We start from the raw sequence: 24,138 nt of genomic DNA, 5'->3' as shown, positions 1-24,138 counted from the left end.
TATACTGCCCATATATATGACCAATAGCCGCTACACACCTCCCTGCCCTCCCTTCGCTTTGCACTTCACTTCACACCTCGTCCTCCAACCCTGTAATACCTGCTGCGTTCAGGTATCTCCCTATTTGCTCCAGGCTTGCAGCAATCTGTTATACTCGGAAGAACACGTCTAAAACATTCCCAACATCATCAGTGCATGCTGATAAACCCCACACAAAATGGCGCCTGGAATTCTGAGCGAGCCGGAGGACTCTATGCCCCGCGCAAAGCCCACGGTCTATGTGATGGACAAGTTCCACCCTTCTGTGCTTGAGTTCACCAAGGAGAACTTCAACGCCATCACGCTGGATATGCCAGAGCACGCAGAGTGGAAACAGAAGGCGCAGTACCTGTTGATAAGGTCGTCAAGGCTTACAGCCGAGGACATAGCCGCGTGCCCGAACCTGGTTGCCATCGGCAAGCAGGGCGTGGGCATTGACAAGATCGACGCCGACGCCTGCGCAGCGAGGGGCATCAAGATCTTCAACACGCCAGGCGTCAACGCCCGTGCCGTTGCCGAGCTGGTTCTCACCCTGGCCATGGCTGTGGGCAGAGATGTGGGCCGCATCGCCAAGCTTCAGGCCGAGGGGCAGGTGGTTCCCAAGGAAACCTGCAAGGGACTGATCCTCCACGGGAAGACCATCGGAATTATCGGCATGGGCAACATCGGCAAGACCGTGGGCCAGATGTTCAGAGGCGCCTTCAATGCTCCCGTAATAGCATACGACCCGTACATGCCCGCGGATGCATGGCAAGACCTTGAGCACACCCGCGTGAATAGCGTCGAGGAGGTGCTACGTGACTCGGACGTCGTCACGGTACATGTCCCCTTGACGCCATCGACAAGGAACCTGATCTCGTACGCGCAGCTCAAGACGATGAAGAAGACGGCAATCGTCATCAACACGGCTCGTGGCGGGATCATCAACGAGGCAGACCTCCAGACTGCTCTCGAGGAGGGGCTCATCTGGGGCGCAGGTTTGGACTGTCACGAGCAGGAACCACCCAGCCAGGAGAAGTACGGCCGTCTGTGGGAACTCGGCGTCGTCAGCACCCCACACATTGGTGCTGCAACTGAGCAGACGCAGATCGAGACTGGAACGGCGGCAGCGAAGTACTTGCTGGAATTTGCATCACGGAAATAGATACCATAATAGATACCTCACTTGTTGTCTCTGATGAAGTACATGTGAACAGCGACGAATTTGCAAGAAACTGCATGCCATTTGGCGCTTCTCAACAACTTGGTGGTGTTTATTTTAGAAAATGGAGGAATACTTCCATCCACTAAAGCAGAAAAGCTCAGTTTGATGATATTGTTCAACCCCGTCGGGCCTCTCTGGCACGGTATCAACTGATTTGGTCCCGAGTTCGAAAGACATTAGGTTACAAGTGAAGCTTAAGCAGAAATCTTGCCGGGTGAAGCGGTTATTGGAAATCGCGGCAGTGATTTGATTGGCTCGCCTTGAATATAGCTGAAAACGATGCCCCAATGAGGCATTCCCTAATCAGTGCAGGTATCACAAGCAAGGCCGTGGTTTTACTGTTTTGGTATTTATTATACAAGGCTAAGCGTACTCGAAAATCTTCAAGAGGTAAGCTATGGCCTCCCTATCTCACTCCGATGGTGAATTAACCGTTGGTACAGGCAACGCGCCTCTGCAATGCCACTCAACCTTCTGCACGTTTCCTTCCAGACTGTCAGTAATATACAACGTCTTGTTCTCGGGTCCACCGAAACAGCAGTTCGTGAGATTAATCCCGTTGGATCCGCTCACTATCCGAGCCTTTGGGACACCGTCCTTGTCTACTACGAAAACCGACCCCAGGCTCGGATGGCAGATGAAGAGATTTCCTTCTTCGTCCAGCGCCAGCCCATCAGGACCAACATTACCGAACGACTGGAAGAAGACGCCAGCCTTGGTAGTGGTTCCGTCCTCGTGGAGCGGCAGCCGCCAAACCTGGTTAGATCTCGTCATGGCAACATAAAGAAACCTCTCGTCGTTGGAAAGAACAAGGCCGTTAGGCGAGACACCGTTTTCAACAAGCGTGTCAAGTCTGCCGTCCGTCCGCAGTCTGTAAACCTTGCCAGTCTGGTCAGTCATGCCAGTCTGGCCCTGATCAGTAAAGTATATATCCCCTTTGGAGTCGACAATCAGGTCATTTGGGCCCTTGAACCGCTCCAGGTGCCTCCTAGTCATCTTCGGCGTGACCTTGCCCGTCGATGGGTCCAGGGCCAGAATCCCCTATAGCACGTGATGAGTTAGCCAGAATGAGCGAGACCCGAGGGATGGTACATGGGCCTTGGTCAGCCTCACTTGTTTATAGTCGGCTACCAGGAGTGTGCCGTCTGGAAGCGGCGCTAGGCCGTTCGGTTCGCCGTCCCATTCGGCGCATACTGTTACTTGCTTGTCCTGCGTGATTCGCAGCACTCGTCCGTAGGGTACATCAACGACGTACAAGTCTCCATTAGCGGCTGCCACGGGACCCTCGAGGAATATGTGCTGGAATGCGCGAGCGAACCCGCCTCGCCACTCGGATTCACGCCCTATGCACCGCTTAGCATCCGGTATTTGGACGTAGAGCTCGGCTTTGATGACCGGAGGAGGGGGGTAGAAGTTCATGGCCACGGGATGTCGGTGGCTAGTTAGACAGGGGTCCTCTAGTGAATCACTCTGCAATGCCAGACAGTATTGGCACTCCTGCTCATCTTGGCTTTGCCTATTATACTAAACCCCGTGTGTCCGACGGACTGGAGAATCTGGAGACTCCGATAAATGGGTAAGGTAGGGTGACCCATGCGGTCGGGTTCCGATCCGCTCGGTGTTTCCCCGATGACCCTTCCCCTCACAAGGCGTACCACAGTAAACGCTGGACACCTGTGCTAGATGCTGCTAGGTTTGACCACGAGTAGCTAGTGCTGGGACTATCGGGTCTCCCCAATATCCCAGCTTTGATGTTTGTGGAGAACGAGGTCCAAGGCTCTGGGGCTCCTGGGGTACGCCATACGTAGGTCTCTGGGGTACGCCAAGCCAGCGAAGGACGCATGCACCCAAGAAAACCAAGGCCTCCTAAAATTCTCCAAGACGTTGCCAATGTCATATATAGGCCTGCAGCCAAGCAATGTTTTCCCCGACTGTCGAATGAAACCCATCCAGTTCTCCCTCACACTCACACTCACTCACTCACAGGAACTAGATCATCTACTTGGCAGTCACTCGTCGTACTTGGCACAGACTCAACTATTATGGCCAAGCCTTCTATGATCGCGGCTACAGCCGCGGCCATCCGAAACGATCCAAGGGAGATTTTCAACTGGCACATCATCTTCTGTAGCTGCATATGGAGCTTTGCAGGCGTCGCCAAGGGTTTTGATGAAGGCAAGCACCCGCCTATATCGCCAATGGGACCTAACGCATAGTTTTGCTGACAACTTCGCTCACAGGCAACATTGCCTCTCTGGTGGTGATGGAAGTTTTCAAGAAGAGGTTCGGCGTATACAATCAATCTGAGTCGGAATATGCCGACACGAAGGGATGGATTGTCTCTATCGCAACCGCCGGTGCTGTGTTCGGATGCTTGGCATGCATGTTTCTCACTATTCGTATGGGACGTCGCCTAATAATGCAACTCTTCACCATGATTTATATCGCGGGCATCTTGGGGCAAACCTTCTCAGGTGGAAACTTGGGCGGCTTATACGCCAGTCGTCTCGTAGCTGGTCTGGGCATAGGTGTTACGACTATTCTGCCGCCCATCTACCTTTCAGAAGTATGAACCCTAGAGAGCTGCCCTCGCGAGAGTACAAGCTAATGCCGACTGGCTAGATTGCCCCTCGCTCGATCCGCGGTCTCCTTACCTTGCAATACGCATGTTGCCAGCAGCTCGGCGTCGTCTTCGGATTCTTTTTCAACTACGGCATCACGAAGAATTACGCCGGCACTCAGACGCAGTGGATGTTGCCTACCGCACTTCAGATAGTCCCCGCCGTAATCTGGGGCGTTGGAACCTTCTTCACCGCCGAGACGCCACGCTACCTCCTCTCGAAGGGTAAGGTATCTGAGGGCACGGCTGCCTTGGTCAAGCTCCGCAGGTTGCCTGAGGATCACCCTTACATCCAGGATGAGATCAATGGCATCCAAGCTCAGATTGCGCTCGAGACGGAGATTGTTGCGGGCGCTTCGGCTCTGAGCCTCGTGAAGGAGACGTTTGGTGACATCCGCAACAGACGCCGATTCTTCCTCATGTTTCTCTCCCACTTGTTCTCTCAGTGGTCCGGCGCGAACGCCATCACACAGTACAGCCCCAGCATCTTCGGCTACCTTGGCATCCAGGGCGAGGAGTCTCGGTTCCTTGCCACGGGTCTGTACTCCATTGTGAAATTCGTTTCAACCTTCGTTGTCTCCATCTTCGTCATCGACTTCATCGGAAGACGTCGCTCGCTAATGACAGGCATCTGCGGACAAATCACCACGCTGGCTATCGTTGGTGCCTTCTTGGGTGCCACGAATGGGCGAAGCGCTACAGATATTGCCTCGGATCCCTCCGCGCGTCGAGCCAGCGAGGTTGCGATCGCGGCCATTTACGTTCATGCTATCTCGTGGTCGGTCGGCTGGTTCTCTATACCTTACCTCGTCTCGGCTGAAGTGTTCCCCATTCGTATCCGCTCATTCAACGTGTCTATCCTTATGGCTTTCCACTGGGCTTTCTACTTTGGATGTTCGCGGGCCATGCCGTCTCTCCTGGCTGCCACCGATAGATATGGAGCATTTGCCTTCTTCGCGAGCATCTGTGTTATCTCACTCACCTACGTTTTCTTCGCTATGCCGGAGACGTCTGGTCGCTCGTTGGAGTCGATGGAGTCCTTGTTTGACAGACCTTGGTACACGGTTTGGAAGGTGGCCTACGCCAGGCCTGAGGATATGGTGCACTCCGCACGTCCTCCCAGCACGGATGATGACTTGGAGAAGTCTAAGGTGGTGCACGACAACTAAAACAATCGCAAAGCATGCAGTTTAAATAGCTAAATGATTACAAGAATTAATGTCCAAGCCATAAGTCCTGCTTTAGATGTGATCCACTTTATTTTCACATATTCTAAAGTGCAATAATCCAATCCATGTGTTACTGTATGTGAGTCATGGGGTAAGACACAGACTTACCCACCTATGTGCAGAATAGCTTTCCAGCATGGGCTTTAGAGAAGCTCGAAATCCATCCTTTTACACACCACTATTTAGACTCTTGGGCTTCGTGCACAATGTCGCACGAATCAGCAAGGCAAAATGTAAAATTAATTGTATTTAAAAAAAATCGCTGTACAGTCATATGTGACCTAAAAACTATCACTTCGGGCCCCTGGAATTGAACACATGATCCTATGCAAAGACCTTAGTCTTACGTGACTGCAGTCAGTTGATAGTTTTATACACAGAGTGGGCTAAGTAATTATGTCATTGTAAGACGATACGGAGGTCTAGCATTGTACGGACTGAAATTCATGCAGCTAGTGACCCTCATGTTATTTATGGTGAAATCTGATTTTGATGCATACTGAACGCAAGGGACCAATTCATTGAAGTCTATTTACATCATGGCTTTGAAATTTGAATCTATTATGTACAGTTAAAACCTGAATTTCTATGCACCAAACTCCGATTTGGAACTACTCATGCAATCCTTCCAAGCTCTTATGAGCTAGCTCTTGCCTTCTGTACGCGCTCGTTGATGCCATTGTACTTCTCACCAAGTGCCTTCAAGCCAGCGATGAGCATGGCTTGGTCGCCACCGCTCAATGACCACGAAGCGCCCATGGCGAACCACTTTTCCAACAAGTCAACCCGGCCACCAATGCCACCGATGCCAATGGGCTTGCCGGCCTTCTTGCCGGCCAGAACGATCTTGGTCACAGCATCTTGGTAGATGGGGTTGTCGTATTGGCCGTGAATTCCATAATCCGAGCACAAGTCGTTTGAACCAATCAAGATACCGTCCACGCCGTCAACAGCAAGGAACTCGTCTGCCAACTCGACAGCTGCCGGCGTCTCGATCATAGGAATAAGCATGGTTTCCCGGTTCAGAACCTCGTTTTGGACCTTGCTGGGCAACCCCTGGAAGTTCAAAATGGGCTGGTTGTTGGCGCAACCTCTTGCTCCTAGCGGAGCATACTTGGCAGCCTGAACTAGCGCCTTCACCTCCTCCACCGACTCGATATGAGGTATGATGACGGCGGCTGCTCCGGCATCTAGCACCCTGCTAATGTGCCAATGTGACTTGGACGGCACGCGGACCAGGGGCGACACTCCAACGTAGTTGCATGCGAGTATAAGTTGAGAAACGCGACCAAGGTCGAGCGATGAGTGCTCCATGTCGATGAACATGCCGTGAATGCCTCCCATCTTGGTCATCATGGCGATCTCGTTGCTCGTAACGAGCTTCACCGACATGACGGCACAGACCTCACCCGCCAAAATGCGGGTCCGGAATGGATTCGAGGCACTGACTGCCGGGCTGGCGCCGAGGGAACCCATGATGGATGATGTGTTAGGTAAGTTCTGGCAGGGGAGTTAATGTGCTGGTTGCTGAGGGTCAAGTGACTTGGCCGTCAAATATGATTTACAGAAAGATTCGGAAAGGCAGATGAATCTGGTCAACTCTAACAGATATCCTTGTATGAATAACGATACCGATCAAACTCATAAACACATGAGAAAAGCCTCGATTATATGTAAATGGGTACTAATACAGCTTGAGCCGGGGATTTTCGGGCTCGGTTCGTAGCGTGATTTGAAAGAAGTAAAGAAGGAGAAGATGGAGGCCATTTCGGGATCATAGGCAGTGCCTCTATCGGCATCACGCCGCTTGAGTATGAGTTGATGGTGACTTTTGCCTCGAGTCGCGGATGACATGCGGAGTAGCGATCCCCAAATCCCCACGACTACCCCACGACTTGTTGCATGGGGTTCGGATAGTTTCCGGTTGCAGTGCTCAGCGCTCAGATCCACCCGGGAAAAGTCCGCTTTCACAGGTTGCGGGGATAGAATGTCCCTCGGAGAAAAGTGGAGAGCTTCCAAACCTCGAAGAGGCACATGACGAAGCCGACGGGTCCGGACATAATCCTTATGATTCAAGGGAGACAAACTAATACGACCACTCTTACCAGAAGGTCTAGTGACTGTTCCGTACCTGCCTGTAGCAATCCCTCTTTCACTGTCTGATACTCAGGCGTCCCTGCGGAAGATAGCCGATATCACCAGTGTGTGGGAACTAACAATTTCCAGTGGTAACAAGCACTTTCTTACGCACTTTCTTTCAAGTTCCGTCTCTATTATCTTTCAACATCTCTGAGAGCCCCCAAAACACGTGTTATGTCTAACTGCCTTACAGCGCGGTTTCGGTCCAAGAAGTAATCAGAAAATCCGTCAGATCATACCCTTCGCATAGTGTTCTTAATATGACATCTACGTCACCATTTCTACCAGTACAGAGATACACTGCCGCAAATCACCATGGTGCGCGTTATCGATGACCTTAGTCTTGAAACTTGATTTTTCTCTTTGGAACCATCAGCTGGTCTAGCAATGAATCAGCACCATCCAATTCCCAAGTGTGACGGATTTGTTTCGGGCAGCTTCACCCTATTGATGTGTTTACCCCATCTCTGATACTCCGATCAACCTGTCCCACGGTCATGCCCTTGTGAGCAAACTACTTACTACCGCTTAAGAAAGAAACCAAGCTTACTGCTCTGTCTAGGAGTTGGTTGAACTATTCCCCGGAGTGGATATTGCACGGTTGAATGGTAGTAGGAATACAAAATCTGAGCAGAACAGCATGGCTGCAAACTGGAGGAGAAAAAAATTCCTTAATCAAGTGGCAAAATCGTGACTGACATCCAGCTTCTAGTCATCGGACGAGGAATAAGTCAGGGCTAGCAAATGGTATAATTGAGAAACCCTGTAGTAGCTATGGAGGTCTCGATCATATACAGGAGATGATATTGTCCTCATCATTCGTCATGGAGCTTTCGTTCTAACTCCTATATCATACACGACGGCTACTTATCATACTTCTACGGGGTCCAGGCGGCATCATTCGAGGCATGTGGAACGTGAAACCAAGAGTCGTAGCCCAGATCATTCGCGATTCTATTAGTTGGTCATTTAATGGTGTCACGATATAGGGGATATATAGAGGAGCGGAACAACGTTAATCCGGGGGATCACCCCCTATATAGCAGGCTTATCAGCCTATTTCTTTTGTAGCTCCTCAAGGATCAACTCAAGTCAATTCCCATGCTCTCGCGCGCGTTTTAGTGTGACAGATGGCAACTGTGAAATTGAAATGCAGTTAATCAAAATGCATTGGGCTCTTGTCTTGAACTGTGCATACTCTCGGAATCCCAGCTCTTACTCACTAGATCAATAGCAGCCCGCCGAACACAGGGGTATTTTGGATAGTTCTCCCCACTTTTCGCAGTGTGGATCAAGTCCAAATGAACCTCGGAAAAGTCCCAAGTATCCTCAAGTCGACAGATGAGCGAACACGGCATGTTGGTAATTACGCGGGGTCTCAGAACAACGGGAATACTTCGTGTTCCATGACGAATTTTGAGTCGATGAATAGTGGGAAAGCAAAGAAAGCAAGTGCGAAAGGCCGATTATCTGTGTTGAGCATGCCTAGATATCTCGAGGCTTCCTCTGAGCTATGCGTCTAAGTTGCTGTATTGGTTGGCTTCCCGCTGATCTATATGGCCCTCAATACTGGCTCTAAGTACAACCGTAGCAATATGTGGTGCCGTGTTCCTTTTGAATCGATGGCCACGACGAGAAGCCTTCATGTGATGTTGAGTGCAACCTTTGGCTCGCCAGATGAGCGAGACAGTGTATTGCTATTGCACACCCTTTCAGGCTCAGTCATCAGCACACCAGAACCAAACGCAGTATGCTAAACATCCTAATGTCCCCTCTAGGTATCATTGGTCTTGTGCCACAGCTTATTATTGAGCTGAGGCAAGTCTTACGCCTTTAAGGATCTATACGTACACATCCGTATTTCCAATATGAGGTTGTTGATATGCTGGGATCTTTGCTTGTATTCGTGTCGAATGGTTTGTCGTCCAACTGGCATATGCCACACCGCTTGTGCGCGGAGGCATGCATCGTTTTTTCTACTCGTATGCCTCAAAACAGGAGATCATATATGCGTGTTGGGTTTCGGCTGCTGCATGACCTTTGCGGCGACCCAAGTTCCAAGTTCTTCTTCATGAACGATAGAACTGAACATCTTCAATGTCCATGCCACAGGCGAGAGCCAAGCAGTAGGGTGGCTGGAGAGACTGTGCATCAGTTCGTTACGGGTGATGATGGCTCTGCGCGGTAATTGCTTCTCAGTAAGCCCCACGATAGTGGATTGTGATGAGAACTTTCCGTGCGTGCAAGCAGCATGGTTGGCCGTCTCACGTAATGCTCCATCCCCGACAAACCGCCAATCTGGGTGGAGGCTATGCATACATGGTATTTACAGTACACGCCCTAGGCCTTCTACGGCCTAGCGCCAGGGGTCGTGCAAATAAAGCTCATGATGACCCAATACTACTATTTACGACACCGTGGTTGCGAGGATCACGAGCTGACAGAGTGGAGCGCCATGTGTGTTGACATGATGCGCGCCTGCTATCGCAAGGCGCTGGGCGTCTTGTTGTCCCGAGACTCAAGCTCACTGGTGGCCGAACAAGCTTTTTCAAGCATTCAGACCAACGGCCAGTGAACCCACACAGTTTCCCAGCCGGCGCGGGAGGGCAGGGGTGGACTCGTCTCGATCCTTGGCCATCAGTGGAATGAACGGTGCCAAGCCGCACCATCGGATCCTTCAGGCGAGTTGCGATGTGGGCGTCGCGCGATCCCTGTGGCACAATCGTGTCTAATCCCCACGGGCTGGCCTGGCTGGCAAGCTGGTAGCTAAAGTGGGAGGTGGATCAGCCAGCAGGAGACATTTTGGGCCAGGCCTTTGGTGCCGGTGCGGCGCATCGTAGCAGCGTAGATTGCTTGAGCACATACGCTTGATACGGGTTCCCAACTTGATGGGATGCGCCGATGGTGGGCATCTGTTTGGCTCGCCTGTTGTCTTGGCATCCGGGTTCACTGGCTCCGCCACAACGACTTTCATTGCTGACGGACGCCCTCGCCTTGGTGCTCGTCACACCCTGTCGCTGCGCGCCGCAGGTGGTCTCTTTCAATTCTTCCCGCGCTGCCTCTCCGCGCGCTTGACTCTGACTTCACCATCTCCATGTGATCGAGCTGCTGCACCATGGTTAGACTGTCGTCTTTGCTCGTGGCCGGCCTCAGCGTCGTGCCGGGCCGTGTCCTGGGAGCGCTGGAAGTCGACTTCGAATCCCTAGGCATGTTCGCCTGTGCGCCATTTCATAGCCGCATCTCGCTAACGGAATACCCACAGACTCCATCAAGGCCGCGGCAAAGTTGAAGGTCGAAGATCTGCTGGCCGTCTACCGTGGTGATGAGCCTGGAATGATACCGGGAATTCTGCCAGGCCCGCCACCGGCAGACGATTACTACTGGTGGATTGGCGGAGCGCTGTGTATGTGTTGTTTTGCTCTCCCTTTGCCCCTGTCAAGTCATGCTTACAAGAACCAAGGGGGCACGTTGATGGACTACCGCTATTTGACAAAAGACACGGCTTATGATGCCACCATAATGCAGGCCATGACATGGCAGGTTGGCGAGCTGAAGGACTATATGCCGAGCAACTGGAGCGCCTCGATGGGCAATGACGACCAAGCCTTCTGGGCGCTGGCAGCCCTCACCGCCGCTGAAACAGGCTTTGCCGACCCGCCTGAGGAGATGAAGCTGGACTGGTTGGCCTTGGCTCAGGCCGTTTTCAACGAACAGACGAACAAGGACCGGCGCATCAACTACGGCAACTGCAATGGCCTCCTCCGTTGGCAAGCCATAAATCTCAACAATGGTTGGGACTACATCAACACCATTCCCAATACGTGCTACTTCAATATCGGTGCTCGCCTGGCCCGCTATTTTGACAACAGTACTCTTGCCGACAAGGTCGGGGAAACATGGGATCTTCTAGTCGGGGTGAAGTACATCGACGACGAAGGGAATGTGTACGATGGGGCCCATGAGGGTGACGATTGCACCGTCATCAATAGGGCCCAGTTCTCCTACAATCCGGCCCTTCTTATACAGGGACTGGCCCACCTTTATAACATGGTTCGTCGAGGCTTTCTTGTCCTGGCAATACCGTGTGCTAACGCTGTGTATAGTCCGACGGGGATCAGAAGTGGGGGAGCAAGCTCGACCATATCCTTCCCCGTACTCTCGAATTCTTCTTCCCCAATGGCACCGCATACGAGTGGTCCTGCGAGAGGGAAGGTAGCTGCACGACGGATATGCTGTCCTTTAAAGGCTTCCTGCATCGCTGGCTCGCTAATACCGCCTATCTGGCCCCCAAATACGCAGACAAGATCATGCCCCTGCTGAAGAGTTCTGCCAAGTCTGCCGTCTCACAATGCACAGCTGGCGCGAACGGACGGGCTTGTGGATTCAGGTGGACAAGCGGGGTGTACGATGGCAAAACTGGCGCCTGCCAGGATATGAGCGTGCTCGGTGCCTTACTCAGCTTGCTTCCTACCCCAGGCACCGGCGTCCTTACAAGTAACTCCGGGGGTACCAGCAAAGGTGACCCGAACGCTGGTTCCGATTTGTCCGAGCATATACCTGCGTTGCCATCGATAACGACCGGTGATCGAGCCGGTGCTGGTATTATCACGTTGATTGTTCTCGCGGCTGGGTTAGGAGTGTATTCGTGGATAGGCCTATAGGCGCCACCAACCGGACAGGAACTAGGATATGGGTCCCTCAAGCTTCATCATGGTTAACGAATGTAATTTTCGGAGTTTCATTTCAGCGTCACTGGCGTCAACGGTTGAGGTACGGTTTCACCGGTTAAGATATTAGTATACTTTGACATATTGTACTAATGGTGGATATCTCTTAATAACCCCGGAATCTTGTGATATGACCTATGCTCATGGCTACAAGAGCCGCTAGAATGACCATGGGTAGGAGTTTGGTAGAGGAGCCTTCATCCGCTGGCTATGTCACAATGCCTAACATTGCCTAACATCCCAACCTCCTCACCCTGATACGGTGGCTCAATCCACTCACTCACCCAGAGGCAAGATCGCATTTTGGTAAAGTACACGGTGCGTCATGGCCTTACGCGGCCCGCACCAACATTACTTGACTTCCTGATACCAAGCCGAATAGACGTGTGGATTGTCCAAAGATGTAAAAGTGGAGGCAACAGGCAGCAAAAGGAAAAGCTAGCCTGGTATTTTCATTGCGTGTCTTGATGTCGTGGTCCAGTGTTGTGATTGGCCATGAGGTTACTTCAAGTTGGTGAGTGGGCTCCGGGCATTTTACTCCGCAAGGTGCAAAGAACTGGGCCTTGAACCACCTACTCGACCCCGCAACCGCTGTACCGATCCGGGGTATCTACTTTGACTTGTGTACGAGTAATTAGTATCATGTCATTATCTAGCGGAAGCATGGGCTTCGCTTTACTCCGAATTCCCCGTTTCTGCGAATCGGAACAAGAGTTGCTGTATGGGGCCGAGGGGGTTCGAACAGTGCTGCCTAATGAACGCAGCGGATCCCGTTTTGGTATTTTAATAGCTAAGTACTTTGTAAACCATCTGCCAGGGGTGCTGTAAGCCAACCTCCAGCTCCACTCACGGCACTCACGGCGTGCGTCGTAACTACGTATGACAGGCGTGCCTCTCCAAACCCATTGCTTGCATTCATCCAGCGCAACTAAAGCAACGAACCTAAACGATACCTTTGACTCTAATTTGGATTTCGGGTGAGTACTTCCGAGTTGCTCGCGATAATGGGCGGCGGCGAGCATCACCCGGGTCTCCCGGTCCCCAACCCCGTTGTCAGCTACTGGCAAGTTCAACCCCACCGCATTGCGGAGCACCGAACGACGCCGTCGCTCCCCACCTCGGAGCTCCTGGACTTCGTCATCGTGGGGTCCGGCATATCGGGGGCGGCGATTGCATACAAGCTGCTGTCGCGGGATCCGTCCCTCTCCATCCTGATGCTGGAGGCCCGAACGGCGGCGTCCGGAGCCTCGGGTCGCAACGGCGGCCACTGCCGCGCCGGCTGGTGGCTCAACTACAAGCGCTACAAGGACACGCTCGGGGAGGACGAGGCGCTCAAGTTCCTGAGGCTCGAGGAGGATAATGTGAAGGATATTGCTGACTTTGTCCGCGACCACAATATCGACTGTGACTTTGTGGACCTGCAGAGCGCAGACACATATGTGACCGAGGAGGCGTGGGCCAACGTCAAGGAGGTCCTCCGAATGGAGGAGGAGGTTAGGGAAAGGAGGCCCGACGCGGCCCATCGCAATCCAAGAAAAGTGTACGAGGGAAAGGCAGCCCAGGACCGAGTTGGTATCCCAAATGCAGTGGGCGCTGTCACATGGCCAGCACATGTTCAGAATCCGTATCGGCTTGTGTGCCGGATGCTGGAGCTAGCTCTCGACAAAGGCCTCAACTTGCAGACGAATACTCCTGTTCACGAAGTTACCCAAGTTGTCCCCGATAACAGACAGTTACAAAAGTGGGTTGTCAAGACACCGCGCGGCACTGTGCACGCAAAGGGAGTCATCTTGGCTACGAATGCATACACCAACGCCATCTACACGGATCTTGCGACGACTGGGTTTCTTCGGCCTGGAAGGAGTCAAGTCACCGCAGTCCGCCCTGGGAGTAAAGTTGCAGGGAACCCAGCGCTGCGACTGGCGACTGGTCTCAATGATGTTGGCTTCGGCGATTACTTCCATGTGAGGGCCCCTGGTCTCGATGGCGAGGGGGATGTAATTTACGGAGGAGGGAGGTTCATTTCCCGGGAGGAGGACATCACGGATGACTCAAAGATCAATGATAAGATCGCCACCTACCTTCGGCAAGCGCCAAGACAGCATTTCGGACGTGAAAATTGGGGCGAGCAGGGCAAAGCGGTGATGGACTGGACTGGGATTACATGCTATACCCCTGACACATTCCCATTGGTCGGTGAGGCTCCTGGCAAAAAGGGCTTGTGGATGTCTGTAGGCATGAATGGTCACGGAATGGCCATGGCCTTCCGCAGTGCCGAGGCGCTCGTCCATATCATCACTACTGGGACGGAGCCAGAGTGGTTCCCAAGGTCGTTCAAACTTGCTAGAGCATGGTCCGGTAATACGGTCCATATATCTCGCCCGGAGACAGGCAACGACACGGGCCTGTGAGGGTTGCGCAGATCCAAAAGTTCGTGGCCACGGGAGTCTTGTACGACGCTCTTAGAATTCACCGGGGGGCGGTCAGTAGGGTTGAACCGGAAACAGAGAATCGTGCATCGCGAAGAATTACAATTTCATTCCATACTATCAATAGGCTTGTTGTTACCAACACTTTCGATACGGCTTCAAACTCTGTATCATGATGCCGCGATAGTGCCTTTTGACTCCGCTGAATACACCAAGTTCTTGTGTAAACCCGGGAACAGCACGTAGGGGTATCTCATTCCATGACCAAACGCCAGTCCGTCGTTATCCCAGTAATTGACCAGCTCCATCCCAGCCAGCACCGTGTTTTCGGCGGCATTACCATCTGTGCCAGGACCAGAAGAAGCCTCTGGCCCCCTGTTGTATCAAAAGCATTCCCATCTTGAAAAAGACTAGCATGACCTCGCTAAGAACCTAATCCTTGACTTCCGCAGCCCCCTCCTTGATGTCAATGTCGTCGAAACCGAGGCCGACGCCGCTGTTGCGCTCCTTCTGGAAGATGACCTGTTTGCCGTTCGGCATCTTGACCTGCATGTCTCCCTGCATGCTGACGGGCATCATGCGGTATATCCAGCGGCCGACGAGGAAAGTGGCGATGGCCCAAAGCCAGACGAGCACAGCGGCGCTAAAGCTCACGAACAGGATGGGTACGAGAACTAGGAGAGCGACGCCGATCCAGAACAGCGAAAAGACGACGGCGGATACGAAGGCAAAGATGCCCGTGGAGATCGAGAAGGAGATGAATAGGGCGAGCGGGAGGGCGGAGAACAGGAGTTGCGAGGCGATGAACGCCTGCATCAAGCTAAATGTCAGTCACTGAACCCCCGAGGGCGAGATCACACAATGAACGTACAAAGACGAGAGGCCGCTCCATGGCGAAATTGGTAACGGCATTGTAGTGCTTCTGACGAGTCTCTGGGCTGATGACGCGATCAACTTGTCGCTGGCCATATGTATACACGCCTCTGGCCGAGGACTGGATCCTGGATTCGCTGTCGGCGGACATTGTCTCTGCTGGAATACGGAGATATAGAGGGCTGTGTTATTGAGATGGACGGTGGGGGACGAGTTGCCTAATCGCAGGTAGGATGCCGCATGAAAACGTGGTCTCTGCAAGTGGAATCCACAGAATGCCTATCATGCCATCGATAACGATGAAACTGCAAGCTTGCGGCAACGGCGTTCATCACCGCGTATGACGAAGGCGCTCCTATGTTGCTGTTTGGGAAGAATGACGTTTGACGGTGGTCCTGAGGCTTGGGACGCTGCGTTTGCGCCACGCTGGAAGATGGGTGCGCCACAGTAAACAAGCGGCTTTTAGTACATAAGCTTGATTCCCATTATCTCAAGGTGAGGATTGGCTTTTGTCCCTCCCCAGGAATGTCTAGTTGAACTATTCTTGAACGAACCAACTTATGTTACCATTAGCACTGAATCACATCTCTACCTCTCTGGGCGGCACATCCAAGACAGCATTGGCTGTGAGACTAGGTTCACGTCAGCCGCGGAGCTCAGCAAATGCTCTTACTGAACGGAATCAGCGGTGTTTTATGGATTACCGGAACACCGCTGGGAACAGACATACCCCGAGCAGTTTGTACCCAAAGGACCAGCGGACCATTCGCCACACAGAGACACCGCCCGGCGAACCCTGCCCTTTGTTAGTCCCGACCATCGTACCCATTAGATTTGATGGCTCCTCCAGTTTCGGGTGTGCCGTGCAGTCGGCTTCGCGTGGAGATCTACGGAAGACGAGCCGAGTCGGAGTGAGAGTTATGGCGACGATAGACCCGCGAAACTCTCAGCTCTCGTCCATGTATTTACCAACATCCGATAGATAGTCTTTGGCGCGGTCTATAGCGTCTTCAGCGACGATACTTGCCTTGTCATGAGCCCCAGCCTCGTTCAGCACCTTCTCTAATGACCACATCTCTCGGATCACCTCGCGGCTACCCCTGCCATACACATTCTCCAGGGACTGGATGTCTGATCTCATGATTTTTTCGGCTTCGGCCCAATTGCCATTGTCCATGGCTCGCTTGACCTTGGCTGTCTTCAGATACGACTCCGCGTATCCGCCCATCTTCACGTCAAGGGGCGCGTCCTGTCCATTCGAGATATGCTCTATTGCCCGAAGAATCGCGCTTGCTGATGACTTGTAGAACCCGTCATTCCGCATCATTTCGGTAGATTTGAGGAGTTGGAGATGGGATCTAGATAGGCCCTCGACCTCAAGTTCTTCCGTTCTCATCGAGAGGGCTAACAAGGCTTCCGTCATCCGCTTGTAGTCGTCCCGAGGCGAAGTATCAATGCTGCGAACCGTAGTTTCCCAAGCCCAGTTCTCATACATCCAGTAGAAGCTGTGGCCCATGCGCCGATGGAGAAGTGCCACGAAGCAGCGCCAGCTTCGTCCCAGCAGGTCAGCCAGATCCCCATCGTTCTTTGACGTCTGCTCAAAGAAACGGGCCAGAGGGTGAAGCGCCGGCAGCTTATGGCTCGTCAGGCGAGCTAGTTGAAGCATCAACTGCTTGACCAGATCGTGCTGCCCAGAGTCAATCATGAAGAAAAAGAAATCAACCAGATTCCTCATCATTCCTGGGTCGCCCTCTTGGATCACTTCTTCTAATTGCCAGAATGCCTTCCGAACAGCCATGCCAGCCAGCGCGCCTTGGCCCCGGACCAAGAGGGCACGAGACAAGATGAAGTCTTGATACATGCGTGTGCTGGTATAGGTGACGGGTGCGCCAGCAGCGGGACCCTTTGACCGCTGAGTAATCCACAGCCATCTTGTTCCGTCAAAATTGCTGTTTGCCCAGGATGAAATATTGTACACAGCACATTCACCAGGGTAATTGGCCACCATCTCTTTGCAGAGAAGAGATGGAGCATGAAGGCGCGGATCGAGCTGCTCGGGCGCAGTCTGCGAGCTACGGCAGTCCTTTGGAAGGCCGACATCAACACCAGAGCGAGACCTCCTGTTCTTGAACAGCCCCCACGCGGTAAACCTCTTCTTGTACATTTGCACTCTGACAGCCGTCAGTTTTGAGTCCAGCAATAACACAATGGTCACCGGCTGGAGGCTTACGTTGCTCGGAAGTCATGAAGGCGTTCGAGTATAGTCATAACATCACTAAGCTTTCTCCGCTCGGTTACATACAGTTGCCTGATGACAGGATAGAGCGCTTCCCACTCCTGGATCGTGTGTAGGCGGGGCCTACCGCTGGCGCCCCGGACGGCAACCGTGCCGGTGCGCTTGCGTGCAAGGTCGGCGGGACGGAGTTCAATAGGACGGGTGTGGCCCTTGCTGGAGCCCGTTTCAGTCGCCATCAATCATGTTGCGACCCCGTACATGGACGCGTGTTGCTGTACCGTGCCGCAGGATGAACCATCAGGTCGGGGCTAGAAGAATGCGACATCGGTTGATGATGTCGCAGAAGGGCCATTTCGGCCAAGGATGCCACAGGAAAAAGTTCCGTGCCTTCGCCGATGAGCCATGCCATCAGGTGCGACCTTACCACACCTCCGATTCTTATTCGCCGAAAAGGTTCCCTGCATTAGCGTCTTGGTGGTGTGCGTGTGAGTTGGTGGAGGGCTGAGCATGATCGCGCGCCGATTTCAGGGGCCTGTTCGCCTTTCACTAGGTCGACGTGTTCAACCTGACCCTAGGCTCACTTGTGGTAGAAGTGCCGTACACCAGACCTCGCGTAGCTGCTGGCATATCGAAACATTAGTATTGCACGTGGGGCAAGGCTCACTTGAGGCTCAACAAGGTGGCTAGACGACTCGTCTTGACCAAGGCTGGGGGGTTTTCCAGCGGTTGTCCCGCGACCTGCCGGAATTTGCCAGCGGATTGCAAAAGGTCCCCGCAGCCAACAGCACGGAGAATGCCTAACAACCCTTGAATTGCCAAAGGTCCAGACATCTTCATATACGCGCTTGACCCGCGATTCTGCAAAAGTCCCCTTCCGACCATGTCATGTCGATGTTTTCCTAAGCGGTAGGACTGCTTTCAATGCGGCGCTTGGTAAAGTGCCTCGCAGCTGTCTGTTGCTGAGGTTCGGCCTTGCAAAAGTTCCCAGCTGCAATGGCCTCACTACGCGAAACCCGGACGAGAGTTGCTCTCCCGTCGAGGGATACGCAGGTAGGATAAAATGGCCCCAAGTGTTATGATATTTTGTCTGTAGTTCCGTATCATCAAGCTGTCTATTTCCTCAGAGCCTACCTAAGTCTTAACTGGATACTAAGATACACTGGCAAATCGTTCTTGACCTTGTGTGAGGCAGTACCAAAGCACACCACAATGGCACACTCGGGAGCGAGTCAGACCTCCAGTTCAACGCCCGTGGCAACCTGGGACCCGAGGGATTTGAGGGTTCCTGGATACAGGCCTCGGGACCTTACTACCGGCCCGCTCATGTCATACTCTGTGCCTTTTGAGGTCAGAGATCTCAGCAGCTTATCTTCACAGCGCAAGAAGAAGTCAAAATCGAGCACCAAGGTGGAGCTGGGCAGCCGACGATGAACACCGAAGGACCCTGTGAGCAACTTCTGCTATGCAGAAGGGTTCGTGATTGAAGTTGGACGGTTGATTCTTTGCGCCATTATGCTCCTGTTTCAAGGCGTCTTTCGGTCGGATAGAACAGACAGAGGCGCACTACCGAGCGTCCGCGCGCTCGAGATACTTCTTTATGGATTGGTTGGGGTTATGGACAGTGCTAGGATAAATATGTACAGAGAACGGGGTGCAAGGCATTCCTGCCAGCTCATGCGACAGGACTATAATTAAACCACAGGCCAGCCAGTTGACCAGCTGATCGTGTTCCATCCGAACTTCTTGTTACCATCTGCATAGCCGACGGTGGTGTCGACGTAGTGGTAGTAGAGCACTGCGCCATACTTCGGATCGGCAAATACACCCTGTCCGCCAGGACCGTACACGTTGCCGTGGCTCTCGAGGACAACTGTGCCACCGCCTGAGGTGCACGAGGCACCAGTCTTGTCTGGGTATCTGTTAGTGGGAACTCAAATGTGAGAGAATAAGTTTTCAAACATACCAACGAAACCACCAGTAGGGCTTGTGGATCGGCAGACCATGATCTTGTACTCCTTGCCCGCGGCAGGTTTGGACGAGTCATATCCACAGCACTGGCCCTCACTCCAGAACAGGTAGTAATAGCCACCTCGAGAGTACATGAAGGCGCCTTCACGGGCGTGAGTGCCACTGGATGTAAACGAGATCTGAGTGGGGTTGCCAGAGCTCTTGGTGCCGGCCGAGTTCAGGGGCGTCTGGTAGATGTCCGACCAGAACGAGCCGAAATTCATGTACTTCTTACCATCTGAAGTCACGAAAACGTTGGCGTCGATGGCATTGTAGGCCTTCCCGGAAGAAGAGCTGACGCCCGTGGAGCCATGGTCTGTCCAGCTGCCGGAATCCAAGGTTTTGGACGTGGCATAGCCGATTGCGCTGTCTTGAGAACCAAAGGACGAGACCGAATAGTACAAGTAGTACGTGCCGTCGATGAGCTGGACATCAGGTGCCCATAGATCGTCCTTCCCTTTGAGGTTGATGGAAGATCCAGCAGGGACGGCAGAGCCCTTCAGCGTCCAGGGACCTGATAGCGCGGGGGCTGAATAGACCCCGATCTTGTTGCCTGTGCTGAAGCGGAAGTAAGTGCCGTCGCTGCGGCGGATCACGGCCGGATCGTGAGTCCAACAGTCGCCGGAACAAGCCCCCGGGTTGGCATATGCGGCCACTGTACTGATGAGCGCCGCCGAAGCAGCGAGGATGCTAGAAGTAAACATGGCGCCGGCACCAGCAGGGAAAGTAAGTGAAGGTCTGTAAACGAATGGATTCCTGGCTTTGACGCCGATGATTGACTCGTAGCTACAGACCGGAGGATGACAACGATGGGGTTCAACCAACCTTTATGTGAGAAGATCAGTTCCCATCCAGGGCCGGAAAACCAAACGCCGCAGGCAGATTGGACTTGATAACCCCTGCTGAAGCGTTCGGCCCACTGCTTGGCCCCAACGTGGTGACATGGATGCCGGTGGGAAGAGCTCCAGCCAGTCCGTGCCTAATAACTCTCGTATTGCGCATCGTTTAACTAACATCCCCTCTGTAGGTGGAGGTCTCTTGTGGAGGTTACCAATCACTCGGGCGCCGCTGTGGCCGAAACGCCGTTAGCGAGCAATCCCTGCCCGGCGGGCACTAGGTTGTGTCCCATTGGTGGATTTGGGCCTGAGCAGCCCGGAATGGGCAAGGTGACACTCTATCTGCCGTTGATTGTGGGGTGCCGCGTTGGGACGGTTGATCCTGGGATCCACCAGCGGAATATTGTGGCATCACCAAGCCAAGGTAAGCCAGGTAACAATTTCGTTTCCAGAAGCCTCAGATCGGAGTCTCTGCCGAGCAGACGAATTGATCTGTGCTGGCCGGCAAGCATCCGAAATAAGGACTCCTGCGCTTTACGTCGACGTGCGGTGCAATCCCTGAGCACAGCGCGCTTCTGGTGGAATACAGTTCATCTGATCATCATGGTTTTTCTCACGGCTCCACGCTGAGGAGCCATACCGAAGATTACCTTTCTATAATATTACAATAACCATCAACCATCTCTCGATTTGTAGTCAAGATCAGTCCCTTGTCCACTACTTAGTCCTCCAACTCCTCCGACTCCTCCGACTCCTCCGACTCATCGACATAGTCCTCGTCAGACTCGTGACTCTCAGTCAGTGTCAGCGAGTCCTCATCGTCGTCGTCATACTCCTGCCCGCTCTCGTAATCATCTTTGGCTCCACGCTCCGAGCCCTCGGCGGTACTGGAGAAATTCTCCTCGTCTGCGCTATCGACGTCGTACGTGCCTTGGAGCACCAACTCCCACTCATCCTCCAATTCGGCGAGGAAGGCCTCCTTGCTGGGGAAGTGGCCGTTGATAGTATCCCAGATCCACGCCGCGGTATGCGAGACGGAGTCATAGATGCGTGGCTCAAGATCGTAGTCCTTCTGCAGTAGAAGAACCGGCTTCTTGCAACCACGCCAAAGCTCGATAAACTTCTTCCCAAGCTTCTGGTAAGCAACCATTTCAACCTCCTCACGCCACTCGTTCATGCAAAGAATGAGCTCGTCAACTTCATCGTCACCGGTCCTGGGCTTTCTGGGATGCGACTTCAGGTGCTTGTAGTCCATGTCGTACATGATGAGTTGGTACCCCTGGGTGCAGTTTGCTCGCTTGGGCATGGCGCGAAGGGCGAGACCGATGCCGTAGCGCAGGCAGTTGTCGTTCTAGTACTCTGCTCGTGTCTGTCCCGGCTCCTTGTCATCGTCATAGTTATTCACGTATTCGCGCGCATCGGGTATCCAATATGTCATCATGCCGACCACCAGCTCCCGGCCCTCCTCTTCTAGCATATTCATTGCATAGTCGAAGAACTCCCCAATTGTAGCGTGTCTCTTGGACAGGGAACCGGTGGCGAGATACCAGTCCTTTCGATCATCTTCATCCCTGAAAGCAATAGGGGCCATAAACAGGGAGAACTTCGAGACCGACGGCTCATATCGTGCCAACACAGCCCAGCATAGAAATAACTTGATGTCTTGAGGGAATGCAACGTTGTGGGGAATCCAAGGGATATCCTTGCCACTCTCGGGTGTGAATGGGAACGAGCCCTGGCGTGCCTGGAGCTGGTTCTCGATGTGATCATCAGAGATCCAAGCACATTCCTGGGCATTCAGGTACTGAGGTGGCCAAACCTTGGCTTGGTGGATTGTAGTATCCAAAAGAGGGTGACGGAGAGTGAGCTCGAATGATTTCGGCGGTTCCAAGGCGCTGACTTCGTCGTGTATGGTCATCCAAGCATCAACGGCCTCGATCAGAGGTGTCTTCTGATTGCGACTGCTCAGGCACAGTCGTCGATCATCATTGAATGCCTTGCGACCCTGTATGAATGTGATCGCTACGACTCGAACGTCTTCAGCCGAGAGGTCCTCGAGGATTTCCCAGTTGACGGAAACGGTGTCCCAAAAGATCTTTGTGTCTCTCAATGCTTTGAAGAGCATCTTTTTGCCTTTCATCGTCTGAAAAAGTCGGAAGAGAGAGTCCCTTGACAGTCTTTGACGCGTTTTCACGCCTGTCTCAATGTGATCGAATGGGCCGACAGTAGCAGTGTGAACGCGTTTGAGGGTATCGGCGTTGGAGAAGACCAAGCCGATTCCAAACTGGAAACCAGCCTGTCTGAAAGATTTGGCGGCCCGTAGCGGCATTGTAGCAGCTTGATGGGGACGGGACTTGACGAAACACAAGATCAGTCTGTTGACCATACGCGAACGTAGTGAGATTAGCGAAGCACCAGTCTAATACTCCCTCCAAAGACTTATGTGAAGCAATATCAGATGAATATGAACGATGAGTAGAGTATTGGGGAATAGAATCGCAATAGGGCCCAGTATTTGGGCTGATTATCGAGTTCAAAGTGAAATCAAATCCAAACGAAGATGTTTTCTTCAAAGTGAAAATGATTTTCCTCCCTGGGGAATGCAATGTGAAAACAAGAAGCGGGGCTGAAGATTAGGAATATCTGGTGAATCTTATCAGAAGACCCCTAAGATATCAATAATGAACAGCAGACCTAAATCTACCAGTGAGGAAAGGACCAAGAGAGTGGGAAAGACACTATGACGCCTACCCTACGAAATTCAGTTGCGGTGTCATAAGCGGTATGCAGGCTTACTTGAATTAAAAAAAAAAGTAGTGGGTTTTGGGGCTCCCCTACTTGAACTCCGGTTCCTGGAGATCAAGATTTCCGTACCCTAACATCTGGCCATACGGAGCGGCGGGCTTGCCATCAGGCCACTACACCAGTTGTTACGCCGGCTGTTGGTGAAAATCTGAACACTAATTCTCATTCATCACCCTCGCAGATATCAACCAAACCCCACAGCATCGCTAGCAGCTATTGCATTGGGGCATATGTCTTCATAACGCATTGCTATGTAACCACTCGATGCCTCCAGAGCATTATTAAACAATAAACCTCACGGTGTTGAATTCATTAATCTGCGAAGACCGTCAACTTCAATTTACGGTGCCACCCATTCAGTCGCTTATTCTCAAGGTTAGCTATCGTGACAACGCGATGGTCACTTTCCATTTCACCAGTCCACATCGGTCCATTTTTTTGTAACCTACTAATTAGCCATTCGATGCTAGCATATGTCAAAAGTATCTACGTATCAAGGCTGACGGTCTGCGGCGTTGGCGTACCATAGTACACGGCAAGACCTACGTAGACGTTGGAACCAAACATTTATGTAGTCCACTCCACCACGCTTTGCACCGCAAATCATGTCGGCTTATTGCCTCAAGTATCTCCTTTATATGTCACGCATCGTCATAATGTAGCTTTAGGGCTTTATGTTTTATTCACATTCTTGATACTGCAAACCCGTCCGCAGCGGTGGCGAGGGAATGTTTTGATCGATACTGTGCCGGGCCGGCCTGGACAGGTTGCTAAATCGACTTTCTTAGTATTTGGTAGTATCTAAATATGTACTGTTTATGTAGATGCGAGTCCATCCCGGACATGGGCCATGGTCTGCGTTACCTATAACTGCTATGATATGATTCCTCGGACGTGGCGACAATGGCGATACTATGGTATCCAATGTGTTCGAAGCTTTTGCGGGTTGCACTGAGGCTCAGCATTATTACACCTGTTGTTGGTAGAATAGTGC

At 52.5% G+C, this 24,138-nt stretch overlaps 11 protein-coding genes across 11 annotated transcripts; 4 read left to right on the top strand and 7 right to left on the bottom strand.

The window, feature by feature from the left end:
* Positions 1-217: 217 nt before the first annotated feature.
* On the top strand, positions 218-1,183 carry JN550_008554 (uncharacterized protein; the record flags this gene model as incomplete). Its single annotated transcript, XM_049320527.1, has 1 exon — positions 218-1,183. One exon carries the CDS (start codon positions 218-220, stop codon positions 1,181-1,183), a length of 966 nt encoding a protein of 321 aa, XP_049169486.1.
* A 471-nt stretch (positions 1,184-1,654) lies between these two features.
* JN550_008553 (uncharacterized protein) lies at positions 1,655-2,662 on the bottom strand (the record flags this gene model as incomplete). The annotated part of the gene is made up of 2 exons (XM_049320526.1): positions 1,655-2,284; positions 2,357-2,662. 2 exons carry the CDS (start codon positions 2,660-2,662, stop codon positions 1,655-1,657), a joined length of 936 nt encoding a protein of 311 aa, XP_049169485.1.
* A 1,015-nt stretch (positions 2,663-3,677) lies between these two features.
* Positions 3,678-5,032, top strand: JN550_008552 (uncharacterized protein; the record flags this gene model as incomplete). Its single annotated transcript, XM_049320525.1, has 2 exons — positions 3,678-3,809; positions 3,866-5,032. 2 exons carry the CDS (start codon positions 3,678-3,680, stop codon positions 5,030-5,032), a joined length of 1,299 nt encoding a protein of 432 aa, XP_049169484.1.
* A 696-nt stretch (positions 5,033-5,728) lies between these two features.
* Positions 5,729-6,568, bottom strand: JN550_008551 (uncharacterized protein; the record flags this gene model as incomplete). Its single annotated transcript, XM_049320524.1, has 1 exon — positions 5,729-6,568. The coding sequence occupies one exon, from the start codon at positions 6,566-6,568 to the stop codon at positions 5,729-5,731; it is 840 nt and encodes a 279-aa protein (XP_049169483.1).
* Positions 6,569-10,346: 3,778 nt separating this feature from the next.
* Positions 10,347-11,892, top strand: JN550_008550 (uncharacterized protein; the record flags this gene model as incomplete). The annotated part of the gene is made up of 4 exons (XM_049320523.1): positions 10,347-10,449; positions 10,494-10,634; positions 10,692-11,281; positions 11,335-11,892. 4 exons carry the CDS (start codon positions 10,347-10,349, stop codon positions 11,890-11,892), a joined length of 1,392 nt encoding a protein of 463 aa, XP_049169482.1.
* Positions 11,893-12,962: 1,070 nt separating this feature from the next.
* On the top strand, positions 12,963-14,369 carry JN550_008549 (uncharacterized protein; the record flags this gene model as incomplete). Its single annotated transcript, XM_049320522.1, has 1 exon — positions 12,963-14,369. The coding sequence occupies one exon, from the start codon at positions 12,963-12,965 to the stop codon at positions 14,367-14,369; it is 1,407 nt and encodes a 468-aa protein (XP_049169481.1).
* Positions 14,370-14,819: 450 nt separating this feature from the next.
* Positions 14,820-15,411, bottom strand: JN550_008548 (uncharacterized protein; the record flags this gene model as incomplete). The annotated part of the gene is made up of 2 exons (XM_049320521.1): positions 14,820-15,197; positions 15,259-15,411. The coding sequence occupies 2 exons, from the start codon at positions 15,409-15,411 to the stop codon at positions 14,820-14,822; spliced, it is 531 nt and encodes a 176-aa protein (XP_049169480.1).
* A 795-nt stretch (positions 15,412-16,206) lies between these two features.
* Positions 16,207-17,732, bottom strand: JN550_008547 (uncharacterized protein; the record flags this gene model as incomplete). Its single annotated transcript, XM_049320520.1, has 2 exons — positions 16,207-17,431; positions 17,491-17,732. The coding sequence occupies 2 exons, from the start codon at positions 17,730-17,732 to the stop codon at positions 16,207-16,209; spliced, it is 1,467 nt and encodes a 488-aa protein (XP_049169479.1).
* Positions 17,733-19,187: 1,455 nt separating this feature from the next.
* On the bottom strand, positions 19,188-20,207 carry JN550_008546 (uncharacterized protein; the record flags this gene model as incomplete). The annotated part of the gene is made up of 2 exons (XM_049320519.1): positions 19,188-19,405; positions 19,460-20,207. The coding sequence occupies 2 exons, from the start codon at positions 20,205-20,207 to the stop codon at positions 19,188-19,190; spliced, it is 966 nt and encodes a 321-aa protein (XP_049169478.1).
* An 853-nt stretch (positions 20,208-21,060) lies between these two features.
* Positions 21,061-21,645, bottom strand: JN550_008545 (uncharacterized protein; the record flags this gene model as incomplete). Its single annotated transcript, XM_049320517.1, has 1 exon — positions 21,061-21,645. One exon carries the CDS (start codon positions 21,643-21,645, stop codon positions 21,061-21,063), a length of 585 nt encoding a protein of 194 aa, XP_049169477.1.
* Positions 21,646-21,690: 45 nt separating this feature from the next.
* JN550_008544 (uncharacterized protein) lies at positions 21,691-22,668 on the bottom strand (the record flags this gene model as incomplete). The annotated part of the gene is made up of 1 exon (XM_049320516.1): positions 21,691-22,668. The coding sequence occupies one exon, from the start codon at positions 22,666-22,668 to the stop codon at positions 21,691-21,693; it is 978 nt and encodes a 325-aa protein (XP_049169476.1).
* Between the last annotated feature and the right edge of the window lie 1,470 nt (positions 22,669-24,138).

The sequence above is a fragment of the Neoarthrinium moseri genome (genome assembly GCF_022829205.1).
Source record: "Neoarthrinium moseri strain CBS 164.80 chromosome Unknown scaffold36_Wmoseri_CBS_16480, whole genome shotgun sequence".
NCBI lineage: Eukaryota > Fungi > Ascomycota > Sordariomycetes > Amphisphaeriales > Apiosporaceae > Neoarthrinium > Neoarthrinium moseri.
Note: the sequence above shows the minus strand (reverse complement) of the source record. Positions and strands in the feature narration are given on the sequence as shown.